General features: G+C 28.3%; 2 protein-coding genes across 2 annotated transcripts; one reads left to right on the top strand and one right to left on the bottom strand.

Moving 5' to 3' along the window:
* Window positions 1-327: 327 nt before the first annotated feature.
* LOC102589601 (60S ribosomal protein L12) lies at window positions 328-1102 on the bottom strand. Its single transcript, XM_006340134.2, has one exon. It carries the CDS (start codon window positions 1027-1029, stop codon window positions 529-531), a length of 501 nt encoding a protein of 166 aa, XP_006340196.1. The 5' UTR covers window positions 1030-1102; the 3' UTR covers window positions 328-528.
* An 8004-nt stretch (window positions 1103-9106) lies between these two features.
* LOC102589274 (uncharacterized) lies at window positions 9107-9946 on the top strand. The gene has a single exon (XM_006340133.2). It carries the CDS (start codon window positions 9181-9183, stop codon window positions 9691-9693), a length of 513 nt encoding a protein of 170 aa, XP_006340195.1. The 5' UTR covers window positions 9107-9180; the 3' UTR covers window positions 9694-9946.
* The last annotated feature ends 1341 nt before the right edge of the window (window positions 9947-11287 follow it).

Below are 11287 nucleotides of genomic sequence, written 5' to 3'. Positions count from 1 at the left end.
TTAACATCATGCTTTAAAAAGACGTGAGGAAACCAAATAACTCAACTACAATGACATGTCCAGAGTAATCCCAAATGTGGATTTACCCTACCGTATGGAGGTAGAGAGGTTGTTTTAGAAAGACCCTGGCTGGAGGAAGGCAGAACAGAGCAGTAAATATGTCATGTAAAACTGATACCCTCACATTGCAGGTTCATATCAAGTATTCAACACTGAAAACAGAGGGTATGCAGCATTTGATGAAGACTACAATTCATCAAAACATTGCGAAAATACGGCATTCAGGAAAAGCATTGCAACAAAATCAACAAAATCCAGGCAATATTGAGATATAGAAGATTATCCAAATTCTAATAACGCAAAGTAAAATCAACATTTTTTTCATCATGAAAAGTATCATCTGATAACATTTCTCTCAAAAACAAAACAGCATGAATCCAAATTTAAGAACTACTATATTGAGAGAGAAACTCAGAATTTAACCTTCTACTGCAAATGGAATCAAACGATTCCCCTGTTTTCAGCTCTTCAATTTTCAGGAATCTCGACATCTCCATCAGAAATTTCTTGCTGCAAATCCTTTGGATCCTTACCATCAACCGTGCAACCAACAGATACACAAGTGCCTAAAATCTCCTTCACAGTTCCACTCAAATCCTTAGCCATAGATCTAGACTGCATAACTTTAGCAATCTCGATAACATCATCAAGCGAGATATTTCCATTATGCTTGATATTCTTCGTCTTCTTCCTATCACGTTCCGGTTCCTTCAAAGCCTTGATCACAAGTGCGGCAGCGGAAGGTACAACTGATACCTTAGCTTGACGATTTTGGACAGTGAGCTTGACGGTAACTCTGAGACCCTTCCAGTCCTTTGAAGTTTCCTTAGCAATGTCTTCACCGATTTTCTTCGGGGAAAGACCTAGTGGACCGATTTTTGGAGCGAGTGAACTCGCCGCTCCGACTTCACCTCCGGTAACTCGGACGAAAACTTCGACGACCTGAGAAGGATCGAACTTTGGCGGCATTTTGGCAGAGTTGTGACGGAGAAGGGGGCTGTGCTAGGGTTTTTTTCGCAACTTTTTGGATGAAAATGAGGAGAAATTAGAGTTATAAACCTAGGGTTTTTCAGAGCTTAATGGGCTTGTAATCAGACATTTCATTATTTGGGCCTTTGGTTTATCTACAAGTCCATTAGTAATATTTATGGGCCTAGGATATAGTAGTAGTGTAAATGGCAATATTCCCGCTATAGATTCAATAGAACCGATTATGAACTTGGAAAGAGTAGAGCATCATAAAGTTCATATAGATCGGATCCTAGCATAGATAAATACTATCAAACTTGAATGATCGAATTTTTTGTTTAGAGTTTTGTACCCAGGCACGGAATTCACTTGCCAACTGATCTGGAAGGTAGTTTCTTTGACCCAAGATGATAATTGGTTATGATGATAAATGGATCTATTAGATACAAATTTTTTACACGAGGTAAAAAAAAAATTAGCATATATTTTATCCGTCTCAAATTTCACTAGAAGACTATATAGAGTATGTTGTTAATTGTTGTTATATAGATACACATTGACTTGGTATCTTAATTTTAGGTTGAAAAAATATGTTAATATTAGTAGTTTAAAATAAATTAGGCGATATGACTATTTTTTAGAAGGAAATCAAAGTTTAGTAACTTAATGAAATCCAAATAGAATTTATGAAGTTTGAACCTTATAAAGGTGTCTACGAATTCGTAGGAATGATTATACAATTAACTCAAATAAGTCATGCGAGGAATTTCCAAAATAAGTATTACAAGTGAAACAAAGATAACATTATATCTAATTATGTAAAATTTACGAACTTTGACATCAAAAGCAGATTCAGAATTTATTTTTTTGTTTTCGAGTACAACTCAACTTATAAATAGCTTTTTCCCAATTTCAATTTGTGGCATTTTTTTATTTATCAACTTCAAACAAATATTATCCAAGCACCTACATATATAATTACATTATGGCCTATACTCTAGTTTTCTTTATCCTTTCATCAGCAATGGCAGTGATCAGTAACTTTATCCTTCCATCAATTCTAACAGAATACACATTGAACCTAGACTTAAAAATTATACTCCACTTAATTTCGTTTTAATTTATTTGTCTTATTTTTCTTTTGTTTTATTTCAAAAAGACTGTTCGTTTTTAAATATTCTACACTATTTACCTTATTAGTTATCATGTTTTGTTCATTGATTTTGTTTTTGATAACTACTTTGAATTGCTGCACTTTGAGTAGAGGGTTCTTTGAAAACAACTTATCCATCTCTCATAGATAAGGTTTGCGTACATACTATCATTTTCAAACCTCACTTATGAAATTTTACTACATATGTTATTATTGTTATTGTGCAATATTTTTACATGGCATTTTGATACATTGCATACATATTCTTTAGCTTAAAATTTAATTTTCTTATTAGTTTTAAAACTCCATAATGAGTCATTTAAGACGACAAATTAAAACGAAAGAGATAGTTATCAATGGTCTTTTTTTTTCTCTAGGGCAGCAAATTGCAATTGAATATGACAGCTAATTTCTGAGAATGATCACAGGGATCCCATCACTTTCATTTCACTTTTTTTTTTGGATAAATAAGAAGTATATTAAGATTTAAGATGAGTAGCATGTGAGTCATTTCAATAATTATGTATATTGATCCCACTAAATTATAACACATTAATTAGGTTTTCAAGTTGTGCAAGCTACAATTACTTACACACTAAAGTTGTTTAATTGGTGAGATAAAGGAATAATAACTTTAGAACAAAATATCACATTATTTATCTTGCAATTTGTTATGAGTATTAATTAGATTAAGAGATTGTTTTGTATTAAAATAGTGGGATTAGCTATATATCTCATATAGAATATGAGATAATTAATTCTATAAAATATCTCTGTCAGTCACATCCTGGTAACCAAACGACCCCTAATATTTTATCGTTTTTTAGAGCTTGAAACTTGTGTGTTTATATGAATCGCTAGATTTTTTCTTAAGCTTTATAGATGGATTGATAATTTAATTAAATATCTAATAGGTACAAATCGTCTAGTTATAATTATTATTATTATTATAATAATAATAATAATAATGTATATGTATAAATTTCGTAAAATTTAAATTCTTAATTCGTCCTTTTCGAACCTTACGCTCCAATACAATGTCCTTAATTTGAGAAGGATGATTTCACAAGCATTATGCTGTCTTTTCTCACCTTCCAACTTGTTGCATGTAAAAAGTCTACCAAAAAAAATAAAAAATCCCAAGATTTACTTAATTATCGATAATATTTATTTATATTTTACATTCAATAGATATATATATATATATATATCACTCAATAAATTAAATCTAAGCCGTATAATTTTTTTAAACACAATTACCACTTAACTATTTAAATGGTGAATTGTTTATATTTAATTTTAAATTATTCTAATCAAATTATTTAATTTGACGTAAACACTAGGTACAAATAACTCATTAAAAAGTTTTCAACTTAATGAAAGTGATAGGAAGCTTTAGCTATAATCCATTAAAATGAACAAGTTAGATCTTAATAATTTTCTCTATTTTTCTATAATTTTGGTTCTTATGTTGAGTAAATATCTAACATAATTTACGTCTTACTCCTCTAGATTGCAACAATAAAAAAAAAAAAAGGCAATATTTATGGTCTTTTTATATGTTGGACGTTTTTATATGGTCTTTTAATTTTTTATTTGATTTGGAAATATTTTATAGTTGATTAGTTATTATGTTATTTTTACTTGATATTAGTTTTTATGTAGTAGAGTATGTTTTTAGAATTTTAGTAGTTTGAATTTGTCAAGTATGTTTTATAATTTTAGTTTGGATTTTAGTAAGATTAGTCTCTATTGTTTACGTGCGTTTATTGCAACTTCTGGCATTTGTATTAATATTGATTTAGTTTTTAAGTTTCAATTTAATTTATTTCGTAATAATCTATATTTAATGCTTTAATTTACAGATAGTGCATATTGAAAATCATTTATATGTAAAAATTGATATTTAAAATTTAAAAAATTAAACATATCACCTTTAAATTTTGTGTGATTTTTTCTTTTTTTTTGAATTTTGGGGATGACCGACGAAGTTAAATTTGTTTGTCACAATTTGTTCATTAATGGGTAAAGTGTTCAATTTCTATCTGTGTTTTAAGAGAGAATTTCTTTGAATCCGTAATATTCAAAAAAAAAAATGTCCAGTTTTGAATCCATTATTAGAACTTGATAGTGTTATAATACTTGAAAAGTTAGAAGAAGGCAAAATTCATTTTGACATTGTTAAATTATTACTTCTATTTAAATAATAAATGTTTCCTGACAATAAATGATTATAAGTTTATAACTCTTATTATAGAAGGAATATCACATGGACGACCTAACGCATAATCCCCACAAGTTAATCTAGTGAAGGAAGCTACCCACCCCCTCCACCCCCACCCAAGAAAAAGAAGAAGAAAAAACGAGTCGTTACAATCCTAAAGATTACTTGGACTAAGATATGATGAATAAGATAACTTATCGATCAATTTGGTGTATACATTTAGTCCAAATCAATCGGCTTAGAGGCGATGAGATGAATTTGGTGTTTTGAAATAGGCTGAATTAATAAATGAATACATTATTAATCCATTTAAATTAAATAGATTATGAATATAAATTATATTTTCATGAGCTAATTTAATTTCCTCTTATTACGACTATAGCTTTAGTATCATTATTTGCATTGCAAGAGATGTTCCATTCCCATAAAATATGTTTTTCTCAAATATATATTCAATTCACTCATCCAATATTTTTAAAAAATAAATAAATTATAAAACCAAAAAGATTTAATTTGATCTTGATTTTTGATGGAACAACAATCAACAAAAAAACTTTATTATTAATATTATTATTTATTATATATAAAAGGGATTAACTTTTCTTCTAAAAGAGCCCACCAATGCCAAATTAACATGATTAAACAAATAGTAGGGTGACTAAAGCTATCAAGTATACAAGTTGTTTTTTATTTATTTAGAAACAAAAAACTAGTTGTAGTAACTAATAAAAAAGTGATTAAAGATAATGACATGCCTCATAAAGTGAAGCAAAGCTTATCTACTCGTGGGTCAACGTAGATTGTGATGAAATAATTAGAATTCATCTATTCTTAATAAAACGTTTCAAATTTGAAACTCTAAAAAAATAGATCTAATTGAAATCGTCGTTCCTAAAAATGAATACCATAATATGTAAATCTAAATTTACTCAAACTTCAATACGAGAACCAGACATCAGACATCGTGAGAATCCTTCTAATGTTATTAAAAACATCATTATTAGCTAAATTATTTTGGTTCTTGGATCGGGCATCTATATAATATATACTATAGTCTCTAGGTAGGCATTAGGCATATATATAAAACAGTGCTACACTTGTACTACATATCTAATATATAATTTTAAAAAATAACATTAGCTTGTACTATATAATATATTTTTGTTGTAAAGATTATTTATAATCATAATATATGTTTGAAAAAAAAAAGACAAATTAAGATTGGATCTCCTTTTGGAAAAAGAAAATACGAAGGGTTCTAACTCAAATCATTTCAATAAATAGAATAAGATTCGATTTTTTACATAAAAATATATTAATTAAGTATAATAAAAATAAAAGTGAAATAAGAAAGAAAAAGAGGGACCAACTTTGTGGTAAAATTATCTATATAATAACAATTATATTATAATCGCAGAATCCTTTATTTATTATCGTGATTGTCATTAGTAGAATAATTTTTAGAAAAATAACTATTATTAAAAATTTCACCTCCTAATGGATATTTTTAATTTTAGGAAATGCTAGTTGTGTTAGTAAATTGATAAAAATTACAAATGGGCAGACATTTTGCATATATTGCATATTCTTGAAAATAAAATATCATTAGGAATACTTCACCTTTATACTTCTTTTTATTATTATATTCTAAAATAAAATTTGATTAACTCTTTCAAATAAATAAATATCCTTATCACAAGTAAAGCATGATGCCATTCAGTTCAACGTTCAAACCAAACTCAACAAAACTAGGCTAATACTAATAAAACATTCAAAATTATTAATTGTTTCATCATTAAATTATGCACATCAATTTCAATTAATTGTAATACGTCGAAGATTACCCATTACATATAAAGGATAATCGAAAACTCACATAGAGTTTTTATCAAATTGAATCAAAAATCGTTATTTATGTGCTCAATCAAAATATGCGACTGTTCTATATATATATATGAAATTTATCACCAAAATTCATAAATGTACCCCACACTATAAAATTAGTACAAATGAACTAAAACTACAACAATGATAAAACTATATCAGCTATGATTTTATAAATGAAGTCTGAAAATAATAATGTATACGTAGTCTTACATAAAAACAAAGCACGGATACATGATTTTAGTCGTATTAAGTTATAAGGAAAGGCTCAAATATTTCATTGAACTTTGAGTGTGGTTCATCTATACCATTTTCGCTTGAGAAAAGGCACAACATGTCACTATTTGTTAATTGAAATGACATAGATAAGTCAAACTATTGACATATGACATAGATGAACCTTTTCTCAAAGGTCAATGACATATTTGAACCAAACTATTAACGGATGACATATTTGAACATTTTTTCTAAAAAAATAATAATTTAATTTAATGACGTGACCAAATCATAATTGACCATGTGCAAAAAATGGTTTTGCGAAATAAAATTTTTTTTCATCATCAAATAATGACATGCATGAGCCTTTTATCAAATGAAAATGACACATATATTGAACCAAACTTTTAACAAATGACATAGATGAACTTTTTATTCAAATTTCGATGACATATATAAGCTTTTTTCCCTTAATTCATTGTGTTCTAAACTAAATTATGTGTTTTTATTTTAAACTAAAATTTATGAATTCGACCAAATCAGCACTTTTAATCATAAAAATCAAAATTAATTTTATTAATAATTGTATTTCTTCAAAAAAAATTAATTATAGGACAGAAGCAAACCAAGAGTGAGCTGGCACAGAAACTCTACACTGAATCCAAACAAGCTTAGTGGGTCCCACTTCACGTGCCCCCACTACCCTACAGCTTATTGAGGTTTCATCACGCCACGTGGCCATCTGCCAGATAATCAGGGACACGTGTTCGGTAATACCAACATATCTTAACTAGGGACCAACACCAGGTGAATCTCCCCTCGACCAACCACGATCGTGATAGAGTGATAAATACTCATTCATCATTTATCAAATGTTTTATATTCGAATTTTCTTGATTATGAAATCGTCTTTGTTAAAAAATATTTTACCCGACAAAAATTCAAATTTTATCAAACTTCAGTGAAGATATCAAACATTATATGGGAACAAAAAAAAAATCTCCCCTCGATCAAAAAGGATCGTGATAGAGCGATAAATACTCATTCATCATTTATTAAATTTTTCATATTCGAATTTCCTCAATTTTGAAATTGTTTTTGCTAAAAAATATTTTATCCTACAAAAAATCAAATTTTATCAAATTTCAGTGAGGATACCAAACATTATATGAAAACAAAAAAAAATTCTCCCCTCGACCAACAAGGATCGTGATAGAGTGATAAATACTCATTCATCATTTATTAAATGTTTCATATTCGAATTTTCTTGATTATGAAATCGTCTTTGTTAAAAAACATTTCACCCGATAAAAATTCAAATTTTATAAATTTCAGTAAAGATATCGAACATTAGATGGAAAAAAAAGAGTCTCGTTCATACTTGAATAAAATGTTTGATATTCGATTCTATATTTTTCAAGATAAAAAAATATGAAATTTTAAATTTTGGTTCGATAATTTCGATTTGATCTAATAATTCAATTTTCAGTGAGTTATGCCCGAACCGGACCCAAATATACAGCTACGAGTCGCGACAAAACTCTTTTAAAAGTTTCTCTTTAGTTGCGTTTTTTTTTTACTTTTTTTTTCTTTATTTACGCACTAAGAGACAAAGCGTTGTTCCCAAAATGCCCTTTTGCTTTCATTTTTTGTCGTTATCTTTAATAAACTTCTTTTTTTAATAACTCGACGCGTGTCTTTGGTTGTTAAAGTTATCGTACCGATCGTAGTCACAATTAAAGAGTGATTAATTTTAGGGTTTAATACATTTACTACCTCTCGATCTTATCAACAAATTTAAATACTCAAATTTATGATTGTACCAATCGAATATTTGACATTTAATAAAAGATTTATCTTGAATACTCTAATATACTATTATGTAAATAAATTAATCATAATAAATATATCATTTTTTTTATTATTTTATTTTTCGATTTTAATATGACATGTTATTTTTCTTTGCTCTAGTAATCTTGTTAATTATATATTTTTGCTAATTTGCTAAAGAAAAATTAATTTTATAATATTATTATTTAATATCTTTAACTTCAGCTGATGATTTTTATATAAAAAAAAGTCATAACAAAATTGTGTATACAATAATATTCTTAAATTTCCATTGTAAAAATGCATTGGATTTGTTAATTTTATAATTAATAGAAAGAAAAAAAAATAATTAATTTTCATATTTTGAATTTGAAAGGATTGTCATTTTAACTTTATCCTAGTAGGCATTCGATTAAAAAGAAAAGGGATTCGTAAATCATTATTATAATTTATTGCCAACACTTATGACCTTTTCTCCCCTAAAGTCCAACAATATTTAATTTTTAATCACTTCTTTCTTAATTACCTATGTCAGAAGTATAATTAAGGTGGACCATTAGTACTTCCAATTTTTCAAATATTCACAAGGACACAACTGTCATTTCATCTAAAAAGAAGTTGCAGAGAAAAAAAAGAAAAAATAAAAAGAACGAAAAAAAGGAAGGACAATTTGGACTTTATGCATAAAAGCCTTATCCATAAATCCTCTATATAAAGCAAACATCAAAACTCCTTTTAACCCAAAAATAAGAAAGAGAAAAAAAAAAAAAAAACAATTTATTTTTTCTTCACGCAATACATATGAACTGAAGAAAAAATATTCAGAGAAAAAAAATAAAAATCAATGGCGGCTTCGAAGAGCTATTTCGCTAGATCGAACTACCGGTTCCTTTCAAGTGATCGGAATGTTTCAGTAACTTCCGATACGATGTTCGAGCTGGATGAATCCGATGTATGGAACTCACCGGCGACAGCGAGGTCATCGTCGCCGGAGTTTCGGAAAACGAGTACGAGGATTTCTAGAAAGCAGTCTATTGCGAGAAGTGATCGGAACAGTACCGGAGTAACGGTGAAAGCAGCAGCAGCGGCGTCTTCTATGCCGGTGAACGTGCCGGACTGGTCGAAGATACTGAAGGATGAGTATAGAGAGAATCGGAGAAGAGATAGCGATGATGATGGAGAAGACGATGATGATGCTGAGAATCGGATTCCGCCGCATGAGTTTTTAGCGAGGCAGTTTGCGAGAACGAGAATCGCTTCGTTTTCGGTTCATGAAGGAGTTGGAAGGACTCTTAAAGGTAGAGATCTGAGTAGAGTCAGAAATGCAATTTTCGAGAAAACTGGATTCGAGGATTAAAATTCAAGTATTCAACCGATCGATCGATCGATCTAACAGTGAGAATTTCAAATTACTACCTACCTTTTTTTTGTTCAGCAATCTCAAAACTCTCGATTTTTCCTTTTTTTTTTTGTTTTTTTTTCTACCTAATTTTTGAGATGGTGAAGCGGTTACTGAGTTACAGATGCATTGTAATTGTAACGTTTTTTTTCGAAATTTTGAGAGGAAATCAATTCGAAAAAAATAATAATTATTATTATTTTTGAGTTTTTGTGATTCTGATTATAATACTTTGTATTATACTATACTGTATTAATTATTATTATTATTGTGTGTTTCTTCTATCTCCATCAGTTGGAAAGTGAAAAGTTTGTGAAATGAATGGCCGCTGAAAAAGTAAATGCAACAAAAAGTAAAAGTTTCTGTATTTAAATGGCTTTGGTGGGAATTTGATGATATTTTTATTTTATTTTATTTTATAGATTTTAGAAATTGCAATAATGGACAAATTAGGTCAATAATCAATGAGGTCATTAGCAAAAGCAAAAATAAGTGGTCCAGTTTCGAGTCTAGAATATGAAAAATTCTTATATTCATATTTAATCGACTTCAATATGAATATCAAGCGAAACTTTAATGGTCGAAGTTTGATGAACATGTAGAGAAGTTGTACAGAAATTTTCCTTCAATATTCAGTGACCAAAAAGGTCAATTTGTGTTTTAATGATTTGGTTAATTCTTAAATATGACTCACATGACAATTTGTTTTTTTTTCAATTTTTTTTCTTAATTAGATTGAATTAATCAACAAAAGACGCGTATTTAGGGGATGAAAATAGAGCAATTAGAATATCTAATTGCGGTTTTAGAGAGAAGTGGTGAAACAACGTTGAACTTAACTCAAATTATTAGTTTCATTTTTAAATTATTGATATATAATTTTAAAAATATCATTCTTCTTGATTGATACATCTTCAATATGCCATATGACATCTCAAATGGTCTTAAACTCGTGTAAAAGCGCATGACTCTTAATAAAAGTCTATAGAACATCCTTAAATTTGATGAGAAATTAGAGGTGTATTTTCCTTTATAAAATCGGAATGTATTTAAGTTCAGTTAGTCAAGTAAATGGATATTTGTAAGGTTATTAATAGTTGAGAAGTGAAACTAACAATTCACGTTGAATTTATGATTGCTTTTAATTCTTCTCTCATTATAATATAATCAATATCAATTTAACCTATAGAATTTAGATTTCGGTACTCAATTTGTGTTGAGGATTATATATTTTATTATGTGTCACATATATGCCAGCACGAATTTAGTGGTTTATAAATATTTAATTATGGACTCAATTAGTATTATAGTTTATTAAAACATATAGTAAATTTTAAATTATGAATTTATTTGTCCATTGGGTTATTGATTCCTTTCTACTTTTCTTAAATCTTGATTGAATCAGGTTCTAATCAAGTGTATCAAAGCTTAGTTTAAGCCTTAAGGCATGGAAATTTTAGATTAAGATATAAATCTTATCAAAACTACATCCCAAGAAATTAATTAAGTTATCCAAATGATTAATGCGAATGAAATTATTTAATTGCATTAT

This window comes from Solanum tuberosum, unplaced genomic scaffold (genome assembly GCF_000226075.1).
Source record: "Solanum tuberosum cultivar DM 1-3 516 R44 unplaced genomic scaffold, SolTub_3.0 scf00017, whole genome shotgun sequence".
Lineage (NCBI taxonomy): Eukaryota > Viridiplantae > Streptophyta > Magnoliopsida > Solanales > Solanaceae > Solanum > Solanum tuberosum.
Note: the sequence above shows the minus strand (reverse complement) of the source record. Positions and strands in the feature narration are given on the sequence as shown.

Bases quoted from the DNA above. Each gene is read 5' to 3' on its own strand.
- LOC102589601 (XM_006340134.2), bottom strand. From the start codon at position 1,029: ATGCCGCCAAAGTTCGATCCTTCTCAGGTCGTCGAAGTTTTCGTCCGA.
- LOC102589274 (XM_006340133.2), top strand. From the start codon at position 9,181: ATGGCGGCTTCGAAGAGCTATTTCGCTAGATCGAACTACCGGTTCCTT.